General features: G+C 43.5%; 2 protein-coding genes across 2 annotated transcripts in view; both read right to left on the bottom strand.

Moving 5' to 3' along the window:
• Nucleotides 1-23,074, bottom strand: part of LOC135917569 (uncharacterized) — a 131,700-nt gene that overhangs the window by 31,164 nt on the left and 77,462 nt on the right. Inside the window, exons 4-7 of the mRNA XM_065451123.2 lie at nucleotides 19,188-19,390; nucleotides 13,926-14,094; nucleotides 12,928-13,099; nucleotides 5,624-5,721 (exon numbers count right to left, since the gene is read on the bottom strand). Of these exons, the coding sequence (XP_065307195.1) occupies nucleotides 5,624-5,721; nucleotides 12,928-13,099; nucleotides 13,926-14,094; nucleotides 19,188-19,390 (642 nt within the window). The remainder of the gene's footprint in view (nucleotides 1-5,623; nucleotides 5,722-12,927; nucleotides 13,100-13,925; nucleotides 14,095-19,187; nucleotides 19,391-23,074) is intronic.
• LOC135917556 (piggyBac transposable element-derived protein 3-like) lies at nucleotides 9,786-12,243 on the bottom strand. Its single transcript, XM_065451119.2, has 3 exons — nucleotides 12,061-12,243; nucleotides 11,650-11,789; nucleotides 9,786-11,592 (listed from the first exon to the last, which is right to left on the bottom strand). The coding sequence occupies exons 1-3, from the start codon at nucleotides 12,089-12,091 to the stop codon at nucleotides 9,958-9,960; spliced, it is 1,806 nt and encodes a 601-aa protein (XP_065307191.1). The 5' UTR covers nucleotides 12,092-12,243; the 3' UTR covers nucleotides 9,786-9,957.

Here is a 23,074-nt window from a genome sequence, read left to right as displayed (position 1 = left end):
AAGTCTTGCTTGAAAGGTAAGCAAGTTTGGCGCTTGCGCGCATTCTTGAAGCTTACGGTTCAGGTAATGAGCATTGTGTAACAAGCTAGAGCAGAGCGCTTTTTTATCGTAGGTTAGCCATGTTCCTGTGCACATTTAGCAAGCAATTTCACGAAAGCTTCCTCTGATCTTACAGCGTACCTGTGCTCTGCTGTGAAATATATGCTACCCGCCTTGATTCGTATGTCTGAAAGGGCATACAATTATGAAAACACTGAAAGTTGCTGTTTGTTCGGTAGTTTCCTGGCAGGATGCTATTCGTTATATAGGCATTCTCGTAAGTACAGTACATGTGTATTGTATACGTCGATGTATCATAGGCTTCGCGCGTTGGCAAAGAGTGGCTATGTTTGACGCTTAAGCAGATAGAACCTCGTATGAAGATTTCTTTGTGTATACAGTTCGGTTTGGAGGTCCGCGTCGCGATAACCTGTGTGTATTGTTTATGCTCTTGAGTGTCTTCGCGTATTTGTCTTCTATGTTGCAGATCAGATATAGGGCGATATTGCAATAAGGAGGTTTCTTTTTAATCGAGACATTTCAATCGGACGCCGGCCTTTAGGAAAGACATAGACCAACCAAATTTAAGAACGGGATCTCAGCTATTGCAGTCGTAGGCTAGGGCAGTGCGTAATAAAGTAAGGACTGCAATTTTGCAGCGATACTTACCCCTCGAATCTATACTACTTTTGCCGCCCACCGCTAAAGGCCGGCTGTTCCAGTACGCAGCACGGGACGGGGAGTCGGTCAGACCACTAATGAATTGGGTAAAGGAATAGCATCGCTACGAAATTGCGGTATAGCTTTCAGTATGTTTTTCATGTGCTCCATATCTTTTTTAATCCAATGCTCCATGTTTTACTCGTACTTGAGTTTTGTTGCTGATTGTCCTGGTTGTCTGTTGTGGATGCTGATTTCGTTCCTTCCTGGAATTTCACTTGTTACAAGATACAGTGTAACCTCCTGAGATATAACAAAGAGTCATTTGTACACCCAGACGCAGATTCATGCAGCTGGCTATGTCAAACTCTCTTTGTGATTCCACGTAACACTGGTAAATCACAAATTTTCAGGTTCACAGCACCATAAATTAAATATTTCTTACTGTTGAAGGCTATGCGGATTCTAGAGGCATCGCTATATCCCGCAGGAACCTGCTGCACTGCTGGAAGTTGGACAGCACGACGATAAAACACCTGGTTGGTGTGCTTTCACAAAGATGCCTCCAAAACTGGCGCTACCTTTCGAGTTGTAGGATACATGGGTGTAATGCGCAATCATTTTACTGTATTGCCATTTTCAGGATTTCTAGTGGTTGATCACAAATTTTATATTTTGGTGTAGTGCCCTCAGTTTATTGAACTTACCTAAAGTAGCCTCCTCTTAGTTAAATATAATTGGGGGCTTGAGTAATTATGCCTGATATACTCCATATGGACTCCATAATAGCCTGGCCAAATTGCCTTCTTAAAAACCACGAATTGAGGTTTCGTTCTGTGAATAATGTGCTCTAGAGCGTCTAGAAAAATGTGTTCTACCAGCTAACGATATGGTTTAGGCAAAAGTGCCTTAAGCAATGCTGTCGCACAAACGTTGTATCATCAAGAGTTTCACGGAAGCCTGTGTGGTCGGTATGAAACATGGCAAAGAAAGACATAGACCAACTAAATGCAACATTACGAGCGACAAATTTCGGCTTCTATATGAAAGCTTTGTCCCTAATGGGGGGCAAAAAAAAGTAGAAGTGCATATTTAAGTAGGTTCTAGCATAAGACGGGGGAGGGTTCCTTGGTTTCAGATGAGCGTGTGTCCTGTTGATTACATTTATAGGGAATCCGGTTACAGGTATGGCTTCCAATTTCTTTCCTGGCCGATTATGCTAGAGTTCATCCAGTCACTATTGCGTTTAGTCGTTGCTGCATGCTCTGCCAAAGCATTTGATGCCACTCTTTTCTTATCCCCATCGTTCTGATGTTGGCATAGCCATTGTTTAAAGTTGCCCATCACCCTAATGTAGATAGCATTCATACACATACGTTATGTTTCAAAGGTCATAATTCATGTCAGTAAAATTTTTGATGTGGTTTGTTACAGGGATGGCTGTCTCGTAGGTTTAGCACGGTTTGTCACTGGGATTGCTCTCTTGTTTAGCTTCTTGTAGGGTTATTATGGATTTGATTTTGTGCACAATGATATGTTCCAAACACACTTTGCATATACATGAAAAAAAGGTTCACAACAGAGATTACATATATGCACTGGCACATTTATTTGTGAATAAAATACTCGAACCTCATTTCTGCCTACAGTAAACAAGTTATGTCTCCTCGAGGGCATGGCTGCTTGCACTAATGAACCTCCAAGCCAAGGTTTTCTCTAATCCCCATTTTTGATATCTAAATGCTTATGCGGCATATACAAACTGCTTGCATCAATTTCTCATTGGGAGGAGCTGTCTATAATTTAATTTTGAGTAATAATTGCAATAAAAACTCATTTCACCTGTCGTCTAATGACTATAAAATTCTATGCTTGTAGCTTGACAAACATTTTATGAAATTAGCTTGTTGAGGCCCAATATACACGGCTTTCTAAATTGAAGGTATAAGTAACTATTAAGGACAATGCTAACTATGAAAATGCCGCTTGTGTATGTGGTTAATTCACTTTTTCAGACAAATCTTTGCACCCAAGTGTAGTCAGTAAATTGAAAACGGCATGTCTGCAAGGGGAAATCAGACAATTGTATTCGAAGACAATTGCATCTTGTTTGATAGTTCTTAAGCACTTGTGCGTAACTAATCGAGCACAGCTGGACCCTTGGCCCACTACTCAATCAGGCTTGACGCTTTCAATGTCTGCTAATGCCTACAACTGCACCAGACCTCACCCTGTGTCAAAGGGTGGCACGCATTTGCTTAGATCTAGGCAGATGCATGTCTTTCTTTTGTATTGACGTTCCCAGTACTTTCTAGTCTTAGGTGAAAGTTCACAGCTCAGCACAATGCATGCATGGTATACGTAAGGCTGCTTTGTTCTTTAAACCGAATCAGCAAGAAGCAGCTACTGCATTTTTTGCAAACCTTACCCCATTTCCTAACCATTCCTTGATTAAAAGTGTACAAAATGAATCTGTGCTTGTTCTATTGTTTCACAGGTAGACATCGGTGACGGTGTATATGTTTAAAAGGGCCTGCTGAAGAGCCTGCGCCTGGATGCTAACAATTCAGTCTTGCAGTTCACGGGGGTCCTCCTTAGAGCTCCTTTTACAAAAGAAGAGGTTGAAGGGAGGTCCTTCTTTGGGCAGCCGTCAAATGCCTTCCAGAGAAGGATCCATTGGTTTCCAAGAAGGTCAACGCCATACTCGGTACGTATGTGACAAAGAAGCATCCTAATATTCTTTGTGCAGATTTCAACAAAACTATTTTCATGGCAATTTCAGTGCTATCTTAGGGTAGTGCTTTCTTTCATGCTAAAATAGCTATTAACCTTATTATAGTAGCATATTATAATACAAGCTTTGCCAACATAACTAGAAAATCGTCATTACTGTTGGCATATGTATATATGTATTTTTTGCTAGAAGCCCTCGGCATATGAATGCACTGATAATAGAATATCCTGTCTTGTGGAAAACTAACATGTTTAGTAACAAGCTCACTTTGACAATGTCTGCCTGCACAGCAAATGCATTTTATAATCTTGCTGCAGAATGTGCCTAATGCCTGTTCAACTGCGTACATGTTGCGTGTATCATTTCTTAGTTCTTAAGTGCCACATGTAAGTCAACTCGTCTATGTACCTGTGCCCAGGCAAAACTGCAACATAGTTTCAACTGGCACCTTGCCTTTCCTAAGATAATTCACACATTAAACTTGCATGTACTGGTCATGATATGAATGGGGAAGTTCATTAAACTGAAGTTTATTTAGAACTCTTGTTTGGTAGATGACAATTGATATGATAGAGCTTATGTGTCGTGCATCTGTTGGTGTTACGCACATCCATCACGCTCCCTGCTCTAATGCACTAATTCAGCCATTTCATGCATTTTAGGACTTCGCACAGAAGAGGTGGAGATTCTTAGAAATCACAGGGTTGAAAACTTGTGTCTTGCGCACTTCCTTTTTCAGAAACAGATGCATGGTGTTGCATTGTCACAGTAGCAAAACCAATATATTGCTTTTTTTTTCTCTTTTCTAGATTACACAGCGCAACATTTCAGCATACTTCGAGGGCAACTGAAAAACTCATTGTCCTCATCACTAGCCCGGAGTAATTAAATGGATGTGTTCAAGCACACATGTAAACCTGTCTTCTTCTGTTGCGTTCCACACGTAGCCAAATGGCAACGTGTGACACCAGCCTTTGTTTAGTGCCTGCTTCTATGAGGGTAACAATTCCTGTACGTAGTCACTATATACCTTACAATGGCCAGCATGCTAAAGTTTCTTTACAAATGTCCAGCTAATTTATGCTGCATCATTATGGACGTTATGTAACTTTCATTAAAGTTTGCGCGCTATTCACTAAATAATTACTGCAGTCAGTTGAATGGTATATACTTTTTAACACGCCAACAAATTTGTTATTCAGAACATCATTATAGTGCTCACTGAAGTCCGATAAATTCTAAGAAAATTGCAAACAGGTTTTTAGGAAGTAAGAAGTAAGGGATAATAAAACGTGTGTAAATGCTTGCGACATATCCATGGCCAATAGTTGACAGCATGTTACCAGCAGGTTGTTAGGACGTATAAAGGCGGTTAATAAATATTCGCTTTATAGTTTTTAGTAAGTAAATAAACATTTTATTCAGAGAAAATAAAAGGTTATTTTTGGAATATATATTTGCGAGAATAATTATCTTTGAATCAAACTTTTATGTACTTCCTAAGAACTGTGAAGGGACAATTTATTAACCACCTTTAAACATTCTAACAACTTGCTAGTAAGATCCTGTGAACTATCTGTCTGTGGCGGATAGTCGACAGGATGTTACTAACAAGTTGTTAGGATGTATAAAGGTGGGTAAAAGTCGCTTAAGAGTTGACACATTCTGCCGACATAAGGTAATAAACAGTCGGTAAGAATTCTATCGACATTTTATATCTATATCTTCAATTCAATGTCGGTGGTCAATAGACGGTAGGAGGCTACTAGGAAGTTGTTACGGTGTCTAAAGACGGTTTGTTGAATGTCGATAGGTTCTAGTAACATTTGCCTAAAGACGGTTTATTAAATGTTACTAAAACTTTTTGTAAGGGATACCCGCCGTGGTTGCTGAGTGGCTATGGTGTTGGGATGCCGAGCACGGAGGTCGCGGAATTCAATCCTGGCCATGGCAGCCGCATTTCGGTGGGGGTGAAACGTGAAAACACTCGCCTACTTAGATTTAGGTGCACGTAAAACATCCCCAGGTGGTGAATATTTCCGGAGTCCTCCACTACGGCGTGTCTCGTAATCAGAAAGTTGTTTTGGCAGGTAAACCCCGTTATTTTCTAAACATGCAATTTGTACATATTACAACTTATCGTTTCATGCTCGTACTATAGGCATACTTAGCTTTAAATTTAGTGCTCACTTTGATTTCACAGAACGCAGCAGGCTTGCCAACACTCTTCAAGTCATCAAGACGGGTTGAAAATGCGATGCAGCAGGTCAGCTCTGTCATACCATAACCTGCAACAGGAATTGTATTCGTCAACAGGCCATCCAGTGAATTCGCATGCAACATAGTGTTTTGGTTATAGCTGTTTTAGTGTGATCTTCGTTGGTTAATTTTTTTATCAGCATATAAGGATGAGCATCGTCTGGATCCTTGACAAATCGGTTTGTTCAAAGTTCTTTTAGGGTATTACTAAAGTTACCAGCAGTGCTGAGATTTTTATACATTGCTTTCCCTTCTTTCATGCGGAAAAAAATCCACGGACGTCGGTCTAGAAAACCGCAAAATTTGATTTCTAAGTTTTAGAAATATGTGTGACCCGCCGATCGACCACACGACATTTTATATGATTTGAGGTGCATAACCAATGCTACAAAAGAATATGCGTCAGCCGCGTTGAAACACCGCGAAGCAGTGGAACCTTTTTACTAAATATGCCCCAACGTTCTCGGTTTGATTACTTGACTTTTCAGTGCATCGATTTACATGTAGCGTCATTCCTTGCCGTGATTTGCTTGCTCTAGATTAACGTATATCTCTCGGTAATAAAGTAAATGATCCCGGCAGTTTGCTCAGCGGTTAGTATATGTCAGGCTTCTTGCCTCCGCAGCTCTACAGACAAGTTTCCAAGCCTTAGTGGCGCTGTGTAATGAAAGCAATTACTTTTATTTTTCTTAGACTGAATACGCGGATTATGTTGCATTTGTTAAAAATAAAATAAAAACTAGGACGCATGCTCATAAATACGAATTTCTACTGACGTAAACGACCACCTCTATCGAAATATGAACTGCAGGGCTCCTGATGCAATCATCCCCATTTCTTTGCATTCATTAGGTCTTTTCTGAATGTACATTGAGACAAATGCCCCGCACTGACTCCGCTAATTGTTACAGCGCGTTCGGCGGGAAGCGTCAAAAAGGGGCTCACCTGCAGAACACGCTTTATATATGGCCTGTTTTGACGGTGGTAATACTGTCTATTGCTACAGTGCTATTCCACATGAAATAATGCACCCTACTCAAATTTGTAGTCGCTTAAGACACGGGTGGTGTCAAAAGACAGATGAAATCGGCATCTTCTGCAATGATCACCCAAATGTTCTGTTCTTGCAACTGAGTTAATACAGGCGATTTGGCAGTTGTGCTGATCTATGAAGATGTCGATTGTGCGTTTTCAGTGTCTTAACTTCTTCGAACCGTAGATTAGCCTGAGAAGCTTTGTATGTGCAAGAGAAGAGGATAACTACACGTCATTCCTTCTGCTGGTATCTCGCACAAAAATGCAAATTACTGTAATGGAAGTTTTGATCGACAAACATACACGAACGATCATATTTTGGTGTTTATCCAGCTGACAGAAGCATGGCTTCATTAAACCTGACTTTTACATCAAGCAGTCATTATGTATGTCATATTTCTGCACTAAACTTAAAATTCCTAACTCTCTCCCTCCCCCCCCCTTTCTCTGGGTGGCTGCTGCTGTCTGTGATCTAGCCCGTGAAACATCACTGAATGTACAGCGTATGAGCAAGTTTACCGAATACAAAGTATAACACAGTGGCATGTTGCTCCCTCTATGGCATCAATCCCAATTATGTATACATGAAAGTTTTTACAAAGCCTCCAGTGTGGTTAGGGCATGCCGCCTAGGGGGGGCCTTTTCAGTTACACAGCTATAGAAGAGCGGAAACGACGCCACTCTGAAGCTGCTCGACGTCGCTTAGCTCTCCAACAAGGACAACTTAAGCAACGACGCCTGCAATAGATGCGAGACGCTACGCACAGAAAAGTCACATACCATCGCATAGAAACGCAGTGAAGCCGAAGCCGAACGCCCTCGATACATCTTCAACCAAGGTGACGCCTGACAAAAGCTTCAGAGCAGAAGCAACAGGCACAACGACCCCGCATCACAGCAAACCACAAAGCCGATCTTTAAGAGGACATAAAGTAAGGACGCCAACGCATCGATGCTAGTCATGATACCCTACTGTAACTGATTGCGTTTGTGAGCGGTGCGCTTTGGAATGTTTTGAGCAATACGGTGTGTCGCTACATTGTTCGAATGTTAAGCCCGTTAACATCGACAGACACCGTGAGATAGGTTCTGTCGGAATTTATTAGTGCTGTAAATTATCGTGTTTTATTGACTATGCCAAATAAGATCATCACTATCAGAAGACTGGAACTCATACCTGCAACCACGCTAATATTTCAATTGTGAACCAATACCATATACCGAATGTATGGCACTCTCCTGTTTATTCGGTGCCCTGATCACTGTTTTTTTATTTAAGCACTAAATGTAGAATGGCAGTTGGTTGAATGAGATCTACTCTAAATTTATAATAATTTATTATCTGTTCTGCAGTGTGTCGCCACATGAAAGTTTAATCACATTATCTTTGTCATTACTATAAAAAAGTGGAGCTGGCTTTTGTCAATCCGTGCTGTTTGATACAGCGCTTGTGCTGATTTGTCAAAATTATGGCACTTATCCAATGTGTGGTAAACAAAAGAAACGGCTTTCCCATGGGTGGACCGTGTGAATCATCGCCAAATAAAGCATTCATATGATCATTAAAGTACAGATGACTACGAGAAAATGAAGGCGAACAGCTCAAGTGTGGTCGAAGAAGAGATGCATCCGAAGTCAGCGCTTTGAACCTTCCACCACGTGCCTATGAGGAACATACTCCTGAACAGAAGAAGAGACGAAGAAGGGTAACTTTAACCAACTAACTAGCCAAACAGTTCATGTTTCAAAGATGTTTTGAGCTTTTCTTCCCCCCTTTGTTCATTTAAGCGTTGTCCAAATGTTGTGAATACGCTCGAACACTGTTCATCATGTAGATTATTAGTTATGATTGTGGCGGCGAGCAGAAGAAATGCTTCATAGTGTTCTTTATCAATATTTTCGACATTCCCCATGAGAGTGAAGCGAACACTTCGGAGTGTGTCGATCTGGAACCCCAATGGTGAGTTCTTGTAGCAAACCATGCACCATAGTAAGAATTGGAAGATCCGATTTTTCGGCGGTGATGTCCTAGATGCAATGTTCACAGTACATGTTTGTATTGCTTAACCTTTCAGTCGTAGGATTTCTGTCGTGACATTCTTTTTCCGCTCTGAGCATAAACACTCATTTATGAAAACCTCTGCTGAGGAATGTTTCGCGAATGTATTGAGCAAGCACATTCAAAACCCATTCAGCGATGCTCACAGGCCACACCTTGAACCGAGCCTTGACACAAGGTGGCTGAGCTCACAGTACCGTCTTTGTGGTTTAATTTTAAGGTTTATTTTTTCATTGCTTAGTTTATCGAACCGATCTCTAAAGCGAATATTTGTTTGTCTCTTCCCCCCACCATGCACGTGCTGGCTGGGACAAGGGGTATGTGCGACTGGGCGGGTGCCACTGGGCGAACCTTCGTGACCAATCCGCCAGAATGGGTATGAGCCCGTGGCCAGATGCCCCAATAGACAAGCAGAATAAGAGGCAGCAAGTGAAGTCGGCAACAGAAGCAGCCCAGTGTGCATAAATAGGTGAAAAATAATTGTACACAAGCGTGCACTGAGCGAGGTGTATTTGGGAAAAAAAGTGAAGTTCACAACAGAAGCATCCGACAGTAGATAAAGGACTCCAGGTAAAATATATGGGACCCGAACCTTCAGCGAGGAACGTCGAGCTACACAGAAGGAAAGAAGAGGTGAAAACATTTAATTAAACTTGAAATAAAGCTTCACTTATCACCGATTCCCACAATTTGTGTGTTATCCGCCGAATTTTCTGTGGTGTACTTGAGAGAGTATTACTTCTTCAGTCTTATAGTATGCCAGTCTATTCACGTACACAAAGCGGAAACACACTTGCATCTACAATGCAACTGCGGCACAGATGTGAAGAATACGCATGTCCAGTGTCAGGACTAAATTGGTATCTTTACCTTCAGTACGAGGCAATATAAGTTTATCCCCTTCAGGCGCGAATAAAATCTTTGTAATAAGGAAAATATCTGAGCATCATTTTGTGCTCTTCACGCTTCAAATAACGAGTCTTGAAGAAACTACAACAAAAATTTTATTCTGTTATTGTATATTGCGCTGTCCCCGTTCGGGGACAGGGCGCCTCAATACAGAAAAAATAAAGCACAGCAATAACAGAACGTACGGTAGTGTTGTTAGCAAGATATTTGGAACAGAATGCCAATAATGGCTTATGATTTGATTGGTAAATTAAAGCAAAGCCTACTTGGCGTGAAAAAGGTAAAAACAATTGTTCTGTGCCGACACGCACAAAAACACGTGACATTTTTGACAGCGAATCCGGCACTTCGCTTTGCATCCCTCACGGCGACAGCGTTGCGAGTTCGGTGTGCTGACATACTCCGGCCAGTGATTGTAGCCATCATACCTGATGGTTACGGTCGGTAGCAAATGCGGTCTTGCCTTCTTCGCAACAGGCTCGGGGTATTCAGTGCTTGGCCGACCACGCTTTTTTGGAGGAGCTCTGCTGCATGCGATTAGGCTGTTAGCAATGTCTGTTTGGAAGGCCATCATGTCCAAAGTACTTTTCTGTGCAAGGTTCTCGGCACTTGCGTCTCTCAGGTATTCTATCCAGCTGTTGCACAACGCAAAAGACAGAAAGTGAGACATGACCCTCACTGGCCACTTTCTGGTTCTTGCCGTAAGGGGGTACAGCGACATTAGGAAGTCGAGTTTATCGACCCCTCCCATGTACAAGTTGTACTTTAAAATCACTTCTGGGCAGTCAATTTCTATATGCTGCTTTGTTGCCTCGCTCCATCGTTTCACTTTTCCAACATTACCAATTCCAATTTGTGTGGATGCCATGTTTACGACTCCGTTATCTTGCCATCTCACAATAGCAATGTCTCCTTTCGTGGAAACCTTCTCATCCATGCTTCCCCGACCTTCTTTCTTCAGTTCTTTCTCGCTTTTTAAGCAGCACTTCAGCAGGCGGTTGGCTCGTATCGTACCGCTGGCAAGAATGCCCATTTCCTTCAGCTGCAGGATGAGTGGCACTGAGGTGAAATAGTTGTCCATGAAGCACTTCAGGTTCTTTCCCTTAGGCATTGCCTCGACAAGACGCATGACGACTGACCCGCCAAGTCCGAGATGTGCATGTTGCGCACTGACTCCTGTTCCCTTACCCTGGTACAGCTCAAGGTCATGAGCTAAGCCATCGGCGCTGCAGCGGAGGAACACCTTCACCCCTTCTGGATTTGGCTTTCCCTTCACAAACTGTTTTGCAGGGACACGGCCTGTGAAAGGAATCATTTGCTCATCTATACTATTGTGCTCCAAGGGTTCCAGCTGCAAGCATCGTGACCTGATGGCTTCTATGACAGGGCGCACTTTCCAGAACTTGTCCTGGCTGGCTGGGTCACGAGGAGCGTTTGAGTCCGTAATGTGCAGTGCGGCTCTAATTCTAAAAAATCGCTTTGCCGTCATAGATTCCGCTATTGCTGGAATTCTTGTCGAGGCTTGCCAATACATGCGAATTCTCGGGAATTTTAGAATTCCCATCAGCATGAGAATTCCACAAAAAACTTTGATTTCTTCTGCAGAAGTTCCTAGCACATTTCCATCTGTCTGGAGCACGTACATGTTAGTGAATGTTGCTAGATCACTAAAAAGCGTGGGTGAAAAATACCGAGTGAAGTATGCCATGGGCTCTTCAGGTACTGATCCACCTTGAGGCTTGTAGGTGCAATCGGTGTTCTTAGGCTGAAAAGCTTGGGCCACCCAATTCAACGCATTCATCTTCTTCGATGATGCATCTGGCACTTGCTTGTCCTGCGTGCAAGGTGCTCCAGGCGATGCTCCTGCACGCTGCACAGTACTATCTGTAGCAGAAGTCTGAAAAGAAGCACAAAATTATTTCTAAACCTGGGATCACAAAACATGCACCATTACCGTATGCCGTGTCTCTTGCTCGCTGTGCTCGTCATCAGAGAGATCTGCGTCAGAAATATCGCCGTTTTCAATTCTTCGAAATATTTTTTCAGCTGTGTCATCATCCAGCTTCTTTCTTTCCAAACCATGCTTGGAAATACCTGGAAAAATGAGACGTTTTCTTCATGTCAATGAGGAAGCGACGCCGCGCACTGAGAAAAGGAGCGTGTTCGCAAAGGCGGGTTTGAGGCGCCATGTCCCCGGGGGAGGACGCCAATATTCGGAAGCACATGCAAGGCTGAATATGTTGACGATAAGAATGACAACGGTTATATCGCATTCCTGGGACCTTATTTTAATAAATATATGTCAATGCGTCCCTCAGCGTACGCTCTTAACAGCAAAAAATAAAAGAAAGCAAGAAGCACTTACAGTTCGCTCCGTAGAAGACAGTCGCATCCATTTTTCCCGCGCTTCTCCGGCAGCGTTTTGTTCACTTGGCGTGGGATGGCGCCACTTGTCCATTAAAGTGACTCTGGGGGCGTGTTCCGGCGCATTGACAACGACGTTTTTCTTTGCACTTTTACGCGACTGGGCACGCGAAGTTCACGTCCCCGCGCGGGGACACGGCGCCCGAAGGGGTTATCTAGCAGTTAACAATCAACCTGGTTGCAAATTTCCCAACACATTGTTTTGCCTCTGTAGCAGCACGTACGGCTGAAGCCTCTTGAGCCTGTGCATGCATTTCATGAAAATGCGTAAGAAAATACATAGACTTCTCTGTACAGTTTTCGCACATAATACGCAATCTAGTACATGCTCTGTAAAAAGAAATATAGCATTGTAATTTCAAGGCACAGAAACCTTCCGCGATTCTGGAATGTATCACTTTACTTTGCTTTGATTATCGCATTGACAACTTTAAAACTTCTTTCTATGTATGCCAGCATACCCAGTACGTGAGGAATTCATTTCGATAGTGCTTGCCCTCCTGACTCCGTCTTGCAGGCTTACCCCTCACACGTGGCATGTTTTGCTGGCATGTTTTGTTGTCAAACTTCTATAATAATTATGTAATAATAAATGCCTGTGCTAACAGGCTTTCCTTGTTTCACGTGTGGAGGTTATGCTTCCCAGAGTCACAATCTTTCAAAGGCAATCCCGTTCTGAATGGTGAGAACGCGTACGCATATGATCGGACAGCCCGAATGCGCACATAGGCAGGCACCATAGAGTAGTTAAGAGCACTGACTTCAAAGCCCTTCAAACGCCGTGTTCATCAATCTATCCCCGACGTACCTTGTGATAATTCCTTCAAGCCCAACTTCCTGCGGATGCTCTTGAGTACGGATGGGCTCACTGTACCACCACCAACTAGAAGTTTTTTCACGCTACTCCTTTCGAAGTCCCCAGATTGTGACCACTGATCAAATTGACGTATGGCTGAGGGGTACATCGCAACGGTTGTCGGCTGTTAAAAAAAATACACAGCATACAAAATGTGATCAACTGCTTCGTGTGGGATTAGCGCTATGGTATGGCTTATGTTTACGGCTTTTTTATATTTAGAAGGGAACAAAAGAAGAAAAAATGTTTATTCTTCTTCCCCGCTACGATAGCCAAATATGTTGAAGCTAAAGCATCAAATAGTAGTTGCTCCTTCGAGCTATATTTCCACGTAACTTCTTTTACGAAAAAGTTCAGATTGCTGGTTCTCTATCTTGGGCTTGATAGAAGACAGGAGAGTAAATATAACCTTTCTTCCTCGATTTCTATCGTTTCTCATTTCAAAACATACAGAGTCAAGGAAAGTTAGAAACCTTTTTCAGCTTGTATAACACATACCATAGAGAAAAGGTCGGCACATTAGGTCATTTACCGTACAAGACTAGAAAAACAAATTTACATCTTCAGGGCATGTACTCGGCTATTAGTAAAAAAGTGGGCTTATATATTCGCCAAGGAACCTGTCTTGTTCCACAGAGCCTTCCTACCTATGTGACATTCATATAGTTCCTTGGAGGGTTACTAGGTCCTCCGAGAGGCATTTAATGCTTACATGTATTTTTTATGCGTAAGTACCCAACCCTCTGAAACTGCGCAATTCATTGGGAAAATTAAACGTTTTTCTTTTCAACGTGGTGTGCCCTCACAACAGTTCTGCATTCTGTGCCCAGTGAAAGGAAATTCTAGATTTCTGAGTATCGTGTTGGTGTTGCAAAGAGGCCAGTAATGCAATTCTAACGATGTTCATTATTTATACCAATGCTGACTTGTCTATATTACGACGGAGTTACCTTGTGTCTCTTTATGGCGGCCAACGTTGAGCCAATGTCAAATAAGTCACGAAAAACCACTTTGCAGCCAAGTCCGAGATAGCAAAAGACAGTCCAGAAGCCACCGATGTGCATCATTGTAGATGGGCACCAGAAGGAATCTCCCCTCTCGAATATGGGGTCTAGATACCTGTGAACAATACACGAATAAAATGTATAAGTAGTGCCTACCTTAATACGAATGTGCTAAGCTTGTAAACGTTGACAACAACATGCCGAATGATCTGCCTCTGTCTTATGATTAAACGGCGCGAACGACGAAAGCGCTTTGAGTGGAGGTGCCTTTTCTATGGTGTCCCAAGCGGTAGTGAACAAGTTAGCGAATACAGGGGTGCTATAACGTAAAACTATTCCAAACTTTTCTATTCCAATTCTGCTATCAGCCCTCTACGATTGGTCAAAAACTTTTTTCGACCACGCCCACTTCACCTGTCTGTCACGCGACGTCACGAAAACCGCGATACCTCCCCATCTGATATGATGTGTACACATTCATTATGCATGATTTGACAGAAAAAAGAAACAAACAGTTATTTTTGATTTGACCCCTTTTCGCCATTAGCCCTCGGCTATTGGTAAAAAGTTTTCGGGCTGCACCCACTTCACCTGCCTCTCACGCGACGTCACAAACCCGCACAAACTCACCGCGTAAATGTAACGTGTACGCAATAAAGATGAATTAATATGCGGAACAAAACTGAATTTTCTTCGGAATAGCCGCAGGCTGCCCCGTTCCGAAAGGAATAAAAGATGGCTGCCGCCGATCGCTGAGACGCTGGCTACTCGCACCTGCTGGAGAGCGTGGGTGTATTTGCGTATAAATCTTCTTGTGTGGCCGTGTAACGTTTTCGAGCCCTTTCGGCACGTTTACCACCTTATTCTGCCAACTCTTCTTTGCTGAGGGTCAGTTTTAGCGTCGTTATTAAGCTTCCGTTGCATGCCGCCGTGATTTTCGATCAGCCACCACAAGCTAAGCAAGGGAAAGCCGACCAATCGCACACGTCGGCAGCACCCTCTTCATCCGGTTATCGATTTTCAGTGCACTGGCTCTGCCCCAGTGAATCCCTCTCCACTTGAGCGTTCTCCTCGCCTCTTGTCAGCCAATTAGGTAGACAAGCCGCTCAGTTTAGGCAACGTTATTTGTTTTTCAAGCAAACAAAAGTGACCTCGTATGAGCGAGGAGAGCGTTCGATTGGTATGTTCAGACAACCCTGCGGGTGACCGCCCGGTGCTTGCGTCAGTGGTTACGCAAATTTGATGTCAGGAGATTAAAATAGAAACATATTGGAATAGTTTTACGTGATAGGGCCCCAGTAGTTCATTTTTCGCTCTTTTCAACCTGTACCATGAGCACCATTGCTTGGGTTTGTCCTGCTCAACAAAGGCGAAAACACATAAAACGCGACATTTCGTCGTATGCAGGTATACTCTCAGCGAAGATGTAACCTCGAATTTGACGTATACAATATATTTTTTGCCTATGTCAATGCACATTGCAGTAGCTAGGTTGGCAGGTAGGACTCTGTCGCGCGTAGTTATGAGCAACTTAAGAATAAATACGTACCGAGGGTGAGATTTATAGCTTAGGCGTTCCAGTACAGCTCTCCGACCCTCTCAGGTGTAGACCACAAGCACACGCACACTTTCTCGTGTCGCAACGAACGAGCACTCTGAGACAATTACAGCGCACGTCTCATCGCATAGAAATTCCGAGAGCCCTTCCCTTGCGCACGAGAGCACCAAGCGGTGCGCTGCTGTTTCTATCAAGCTAAATACACAGGAAGGAAACGCACAAATAATACACAATATACGTTAGCACTGTATTATGCGTACTTAGTGTAGCATAGCAAAACTGTGGCTTATAAAATCGAGAGTGTACCCATTTCTCTTATTCTTACAACGTGGGATATAGTGCTTTGAGGCGCTGTGTTAAACAGTGCCACCGTCGGGATCAGTCTACATTCGCGAGTCCTTTTCACGCAGCGTTTAGCGTTACGTAGGCACTGAGCGACAGTCCATCGCTTTCAGGATCAAGCCAGGTCGTAGCGAAACATGATGACTTCCTCGCTGGAGTAAAAAATTATCTCTAATGCTAAATTTGAGCGCAACTGTATGAGTGTTTTCATTTCGCGGTATATTAGCTGGCGTGGCCAATCTGTCTCGTGCGCCACGATGCAAAAGGATTGAAATATGGCGCGACCGCCACAATAACCGGGAGATCCTGGCCCTTGGTGTAGCGAAGGCCTCATGTTCACTCTGTTTTCCGCGTCATTTTTCTGTTCGTATTTTTCTTCTCATACGCTTTGGGCTATCGCGTGGTTGTAGCTGAGTGTTAGCTGATGTTTGTAATCACTTCTTGGAACTTCTAGAAAACGGCTGTTTCTAGTGCTTAAGTGGGAGGACGCGCGAAAGGGATAGGAAAGCAGTAGCGAGTTTCTTTTTTTTTTTTGTAAGGCTAGGTAAGGAGAGTCGCCTTTTGCTCGCTTGCTTTGGGATTGTAGGTACAGCACTGTTCAGGAGTACTTGCTTGTGAAACAGGATACGAAAAAGTTGCAAGACTGCTTTGCAAGTGCACCTTCACCAGACCGGGCCAGGGAGAAAAGGCACAATAGCACTACGAGACCTGCCGAACGATTCCAAGTTATGCCCGTCCTACAAACAAGGGGTTGGTCGGCGTGGAAGGAAATTACGCTACTGAAACGTGGATTTCTCGCCCAGTGGCTGCTGGCCCCTACGCGTCGGGATCTTCCTCCCCCGCCAGAGATGCTGTTACGATCGGCGTGTAGCAATGTTGTGCCTGGCGGCCCTTCTGGACAAATGATGCACATCGACGAGCGTGCAGCCACGGAATGAATTCCCGCTTCATCGTCTTTTAGGTACCAACGAGCTGGTGACGAAACCAGCGTCACGTCAACATAATTGAAAAGTGATTATTTGTTGCGTCTTCGTCTCTTGAAGAACCCGGAGCTGACGAACAAGATGTTCTGCTACCCCCAACTGTGTAGGTGACATCGGTCAGGTGTAAACTAGTAATTGATGCCCAGGGCCTACGCCGACAACTTCGTGGGAGCAGCACCGACCTGGGTTTCACATGAAATCGCATCTTCATTGCATCGAAGGCGTGTCGAATGTTGGATACCAGAGGCGGGGTCCGGCGGGATGGTGCGACACCATGGGTGGGATTTTGTACACTGTGCGACAGTTTCGATTGGCCGGGAAGAAGGACACTGACTTCTCTCTTCGCACGAAAGAGGGAAATGGACTGAATAAATAGGGGAGCTTGGCGTTTGAAGCGTGTGCTCGGAAATGGAAATACTTTTACATGTAGTGGGCTCCGAGAACCATGGAGCTGTTGTAAACCATCCTCATGTGAATTTGTACACAAAACTTGATTTGCTCTTATCTTCTTTCCTACTTCGTTACGATAGAACAAAGAGTGCAAGTTTAGCACTACTAATCGTCTCGCCCCTGCCATGGCGCAATGTTGCTTCGTTGCTACGTTGCAATCTGTTGCTACGTGCAGACTGCTTGCTGGCTCAGATTACTGAGCAGCCAGCGTTGTCCATGAATTCCAGGAGTATTCTTGGCGACTGTAGTTCTGTCAGTGCGGTCCAGAGCTACCGTCGGATTCTTTCCAAGACCACGCGGAATTATCCAAACATATCTCGTCATAGGCGCTTCATAACCGCTGTTGGCTGTAATTGAGCTAAGGCTGTAAAGGTGTAAACAGTCCTTGGCGTCATGTATTTTTTTTTCAGTGGACGTCTCTTTCATTTACTAAGCTTTCTTTCCCTTCATTTCGGAGATAGGCTGAGGGGAGGGGGGGGAGGGCTTCCGATGGATGAATGGTTATACCGAAAACAACCATTTGGGAAAAGATATGCACTGCCCCATGTTCACTGTTATTAAACTGTGCAGGTATATTTGGTTGCACTTGTCAAGAGGAGTGGCAAAAAAATAATAAATTGTTTTGAAAGGCTAGTTATTGGACGATCAATCGTTAAGAAATTTTTCCGTGCATAAAATACCTCCCGAAGATTTTTATTCTCCTTCATCAACAAAATTCAAAATTAGTCTGATTCTACCAACCTCAGTTCTTGTTTTTGTGCATTAAAGGCAACTTGGTGCCGCAACTGATTGTGCCGCGTTTCCTGTTTCTTTTTTTAGAGTGCCAGAAATTTGGCTGGAAAGGCTGCAACGTGTCCGTGGAGGTGTGGAAAGAGCGACGTCGCCAACGCTCTGGTTGCCGCGCTTAAATCTATGCTGAGCCTAACGGTTGTAGGAGTTGTAGTCGGGTCGTAGGGGGAAACTTGGGGGGCAGGACTAGGCGAGCAGAATTTATTTACATATATTTACATTAGAACGAGGGATACATTCGACAGTCTAGCGTGACTCCCAAATGGAGCACGCAAGACGAAGGATACAGCATGCGAGCACGAAGCTCCAACACGCGGCTTCTCGAACACGAGTACACAGCTCACGAGCACAATCACAGAGAACGATCACAGAGCCGGCCCTAGCAGCGACAAACAGCTGCTTATAAACACTCCGTGCTCCCTAGATCCCTAGGTGAGGGAAAAATGTTCGATCCGCTATCGTAGCCTAGCCGCCTTTGAGCGGGAGGGCATACGCACCACTTCCGCACTGGTTTCACTGCCCCCACCGAGGTGAGACGGACTTCGAAGAACTCGGGGCTTACGTCCTGAAATGCGCGTGGGGAGGTGCCGCCAAATACCTTCCCTCGGGAACTCTCCCGCTCAAGGCAGACCAGGTCGACGGTGGCGAGTTCAGTGACAAAGCCTGGTTCGTCGAACTCATCTCGGCCTTCCCGTGACGGAGTCGCTGACGCTGCGTATTGTCCTCCTCCCAAAGTAGACCTAGTGGTGCCTTTCGGCTGGAGAAAGACGGTGGCTTCCTAGAAAATGTTGACGCCGCTGCCGCAGCTGGCTGGCAAAACTTTGCATATCGTCACATCGGCAGGCCATTCCTAACACGGTGCGCCGGATCTGAAAACACTCGGCAATGAACCGCTCAAGCATTACTGCACAAGGTTCAATGAGGTGTTTGCAACGTCATGATCAGCAACGCAATTGCCTAGTAATCCTAGCCGCCTTAGGCTTTCTTTAACTTAACTACGTTTGCATTACATAAATAATATGATCTATATTATATTTTAGTATGTTGCAATTTCCTTTTAGATAGAAAGAAAACTTGAAACCTTACCCATACGATATCACTTGGGCTATGATGTTCCGGTGGGTCAGCTGCACGCCTTTTGGCAATCCCGTGGTGCCACTCGAGTATGCAATGAGCAGTGTCATGTCTGGAGTCTGGTTCAAACACGCATCGTTCTCTACGAGATCGGTTTCTTTCAATTCCCAGAAATTGCGTGCCTCTTCGCAGGAGCCATTGAGAGCAATGATCTCCTGAAATAACAATATTTGTCAAGCAGTTCTGCTCGTGACATTAAACAAAAGAACATAGATGTGCGTTGATATATATATATATATATATATATATATATATATATATATATATATATATATATATATATATATATATATATATATATATATATATATATATATATATATATATATATATATATATATATATATATATATATATATACAGAGTAGTTGGGAACCAATACACAGACGCGAACCATATCAATAAGTAAAAGAGAGGAGTGCCTTCTCGGCAAGCTCAATAACTTGGGGTAACTTTGTCTGATCAGGGACACACGGGTTCAATCCATATCATTCTCTTACGGTTTGCGGGATGTAAGAGAACAAGAACGCGTTATTATTGCAGGAAAACTCTTTTATCTATTTGGGTGCATCTGTCGAGTCTGGTGAGTTGTGATAAAGTTGATGAAGCCTGAGTAGTTTAGCTTAAATTATTTGTGCAGTAGCATATACAAAAACTTCAAACGATGTAGCTTCGCTCGACTTCCCAGAGTGTGAAGGTCTGCACAAAGTCAGAGCTCAGTTGGTGAATCGATACGCTTGTAGCGGTTATAAAGAAAACGGACAGCTTTCCTTTGAATCAATTCGAGTGCGTGGAAGTTATTTTTCGTGTGCGGAAACCCAACTACATTCGCACATTCTAAGATCGACCGAATAAGTCTGATGTAGGCAAGGCACTTAGCTTGAAATGCTATATGGCGCAAGAGTCTCTTGAGAAAAAACAGTTTCTGAATTGCTTTCCTGGTTACCTGTTGGATATGCGCAGTCCACGTCAAGTCGGTAGAAATGATGAGTCCTAAATAACGATGTTCTAAAACACTTGGAATAATGACATTGCTAATGAAATAAGAATAATCCAATTTGCTTTCTTTCTTTGTAACAGACATTGAAACCGTTATATCTAAATTTCTTGACATCTGCCAAAATTTCCACGATTGCCCGACTTTATTTAATGCGTTATTGATTTTAATTTTGGAATCAATGTACTGAATTTCTTGGTAAAGCACGCAGTCATCTGCAAACAGTCGGATTTTAATGTTAATTTCTTTCGCAATATCATTTATGATTAGTAAAAAAAGGAGGGCAACTACAACCGTACCCGGAGGGACACCGGAAACAACTGGAATAGGATCTCACGAATCGTCTCCAAGGTGCACAAACTGCCGCCTCTTGGAAAAATAATAACTTACCCAGCAAGCCACCAACCCATCTCCGAGTATGTTCGTAAGCTTGAAAATTAGTTTCGAATGAGCGACCCGGTGGAAGGCTTTTGATAAATACAGAAAGAGCATGTCAATTTGAGACTGGTTGTTAAGTGTTTGTGCAAGGTCATGAGTTATTTCTATTAGTTGAGTAACAGTGGATAACCAACTACGGAAGCTGTGCTGCTTTGGATGAAGGATATGATTAGTTTCTACAAAATCTCTAATGAACTACAAGACAATATTCCTACAGGCGTGTGGTATATTATTGTTGGAACGAGGCGCGTGGGCGCCATCACTCGAGAAAAGAAGAAGAACGAACTCGGCTTGCGCTGTAAATCTAGCCGCTCAGAGCTGCAAACGCTGTTGTAAATATAACCTGCAAATAGTTGCTCGTCTTACTGACTCGTCCCTCGCCTAACAATATGCTCAAGCATTTTGCAAAAGGTTTAAGTCAAAGATATGGGGTGGTACTTTGCTAGCGATGAAACTGCTCCCCATGTTTGGATTGGAACAATTTTAGCAATATTACACTGTGCTTGGAGGCTACTTTTACCTACTGATTTTGAGTATATCAGATGCAAGAACTTCCTGATAGGTTCTGCATACCGTTTTCAATTGCGATTCCGCTATAAATTGACACATGTACTTGTTTATCTTTGTCGGGCGGCCGCGTTTCGCCGCCTAGCATGGATGGATGGAGGGATGGATGGATGTTATGAGCGTCCCCTTTGGAACAGAGTGGTGCGTTGCGCCACCAAGCTCTTGCTATTATACTGCCTAATGTCCTACCTAGGTTAAACAATGAAAAAAAAAACACTATGAACTAATACGCCCAAATTTTCTGATTCCCTATTGCGAACTGTGCTTTTGTACGTCTCCGTCTTTCGTCGTTTCCCTACTTTCATTCCACCAAACCTCCAATCACCTCTTACTAATGCCTATTGCGGACATGTTTGCTTTACCACTGCTCCCGCTGAACTCAAGGGCTTCAAGGAGGCCAGTGGTGCCTAAATCGAGCCCTTGGTAGACGTCTTCACATTCTAGTAAAACAGGCTCCGTCGTTTCCCTTGCTTTACCGCAGCAAGCGCATGTTTCTTCTTCCTTCTTATATCTCGCTTTATAGGTGCGTGTTCTAAGGCATACCGATCTCGCTTCAAAAAGTAATGAGCTTCCTTTGAGTTATCATAAATGGTTTCTTTCCTGATTTCGTTTTTTCCTCTTAAGTAATTACTCATGCCAGGTTTCTTTTCCATTGCCGCCACCCATGAGATTATTTCAGCCTCTCTGACTTTCTGCTTAACCTTCTTTGCTGCTGTGTTGCCCACCCTACAGGCCGCATACTTGCTGGTAAGATTCCTAGTTCTGTTCCTCCACCATGAATCAATGTTTTTCCTGTGCAAATACCTGAACCCTCTCCCAGCCCATTTACTTTCTTCCATATTCCTCAGCCGTTCTTCATACTCAATTTTACTACGAGCTTCCCTCACTTCAAAACTAGTCCAGCCCATATCACCCTGCACAGCTTCATTTGTAGACTTCCCGTGAGCGCCAAATTCGAGGCGTCCCACTCACCGTTGGTTCCCGTCGAGTCCTGATTGTACCCCTGATTTAAAGCAAACAACCGCATTTCCAAAAGAAAATCCTGGAACCATTACACCTTTCCACATACCTTGGATGACCTCGTACCTATTGTATCCCCATAGCGCCCTGTCCTTCATTATGGCTGCATTTCTCTTCCCCTTTACTGTTATGGTTTTTCCTGTGTTTCCATGTATATACTGCCTTCGTTTATCCATATACCAAGGTATTTATATTCTGTTACCCGAGGTATTTCTTGGCCCTGTATCTCCACTGTCTGTTCACTGTTTTCACTGAATACCATAACAGCTGATTTTCTAGCACTAAATTTCAAACCTAAATTGTTGCCGTCCTGTCCACAGATACAAGCCAGACGTTGCAAACCACTTTGCTCGTTAGCTAGCAACACAATGTCGACCGCATAAAATAAACCTGGGAGTTGCTCCTCCACTACTGTACCCGCATGTTTGTATGAGAGATTAAACCCGATATTACTTCCTTCTAGCGCCCTCTCCATCCTCACCATTTCCATCATAAACAGCAGCGGGGATAAAGGGCACCCCTGCCTCAGTCCCTTGTTGATATGAACTTTCTCCTCGCTCCTCATTCCTTCCCATTCAACGCAAACTGTATTTTCTAGGTAAATCTCTCTCAAAAACTGTAGACAATCGTTACCTAAGCCTTCCTCTTCCAGAGTATCCCACAATATGTTGCGGTCTACGTTGTCGTAGGCTCCTGTAATGTCTGAAAAGGTCACATACAATGGTCTGCATTCTGCTTTTTATATTTCAATACACTGAGTAAGAACAAACAAGTTATCATCCAAACGCCTACCTATTCTGAAGCCATTCTGAAGCTC

Source organism: Dermacentor albipictus, chromosome 5 (assembly GCF_038994185.2).
Source record: "Dermacentor albipictus isolate Rhodes 1998 colony chromosome 5, USDA_Dalb.pri_finalv2, whole genome shotgun sequence".
NCBI lineage: Eukaryota > Metazoa > Arthropoda > Arachnida > Ixodida > Ixodidae > Dermacentor > Dermacentor albipictus.
This window is presented reverse-complemented; position numbering and strand designations above follow the sequence as displayed.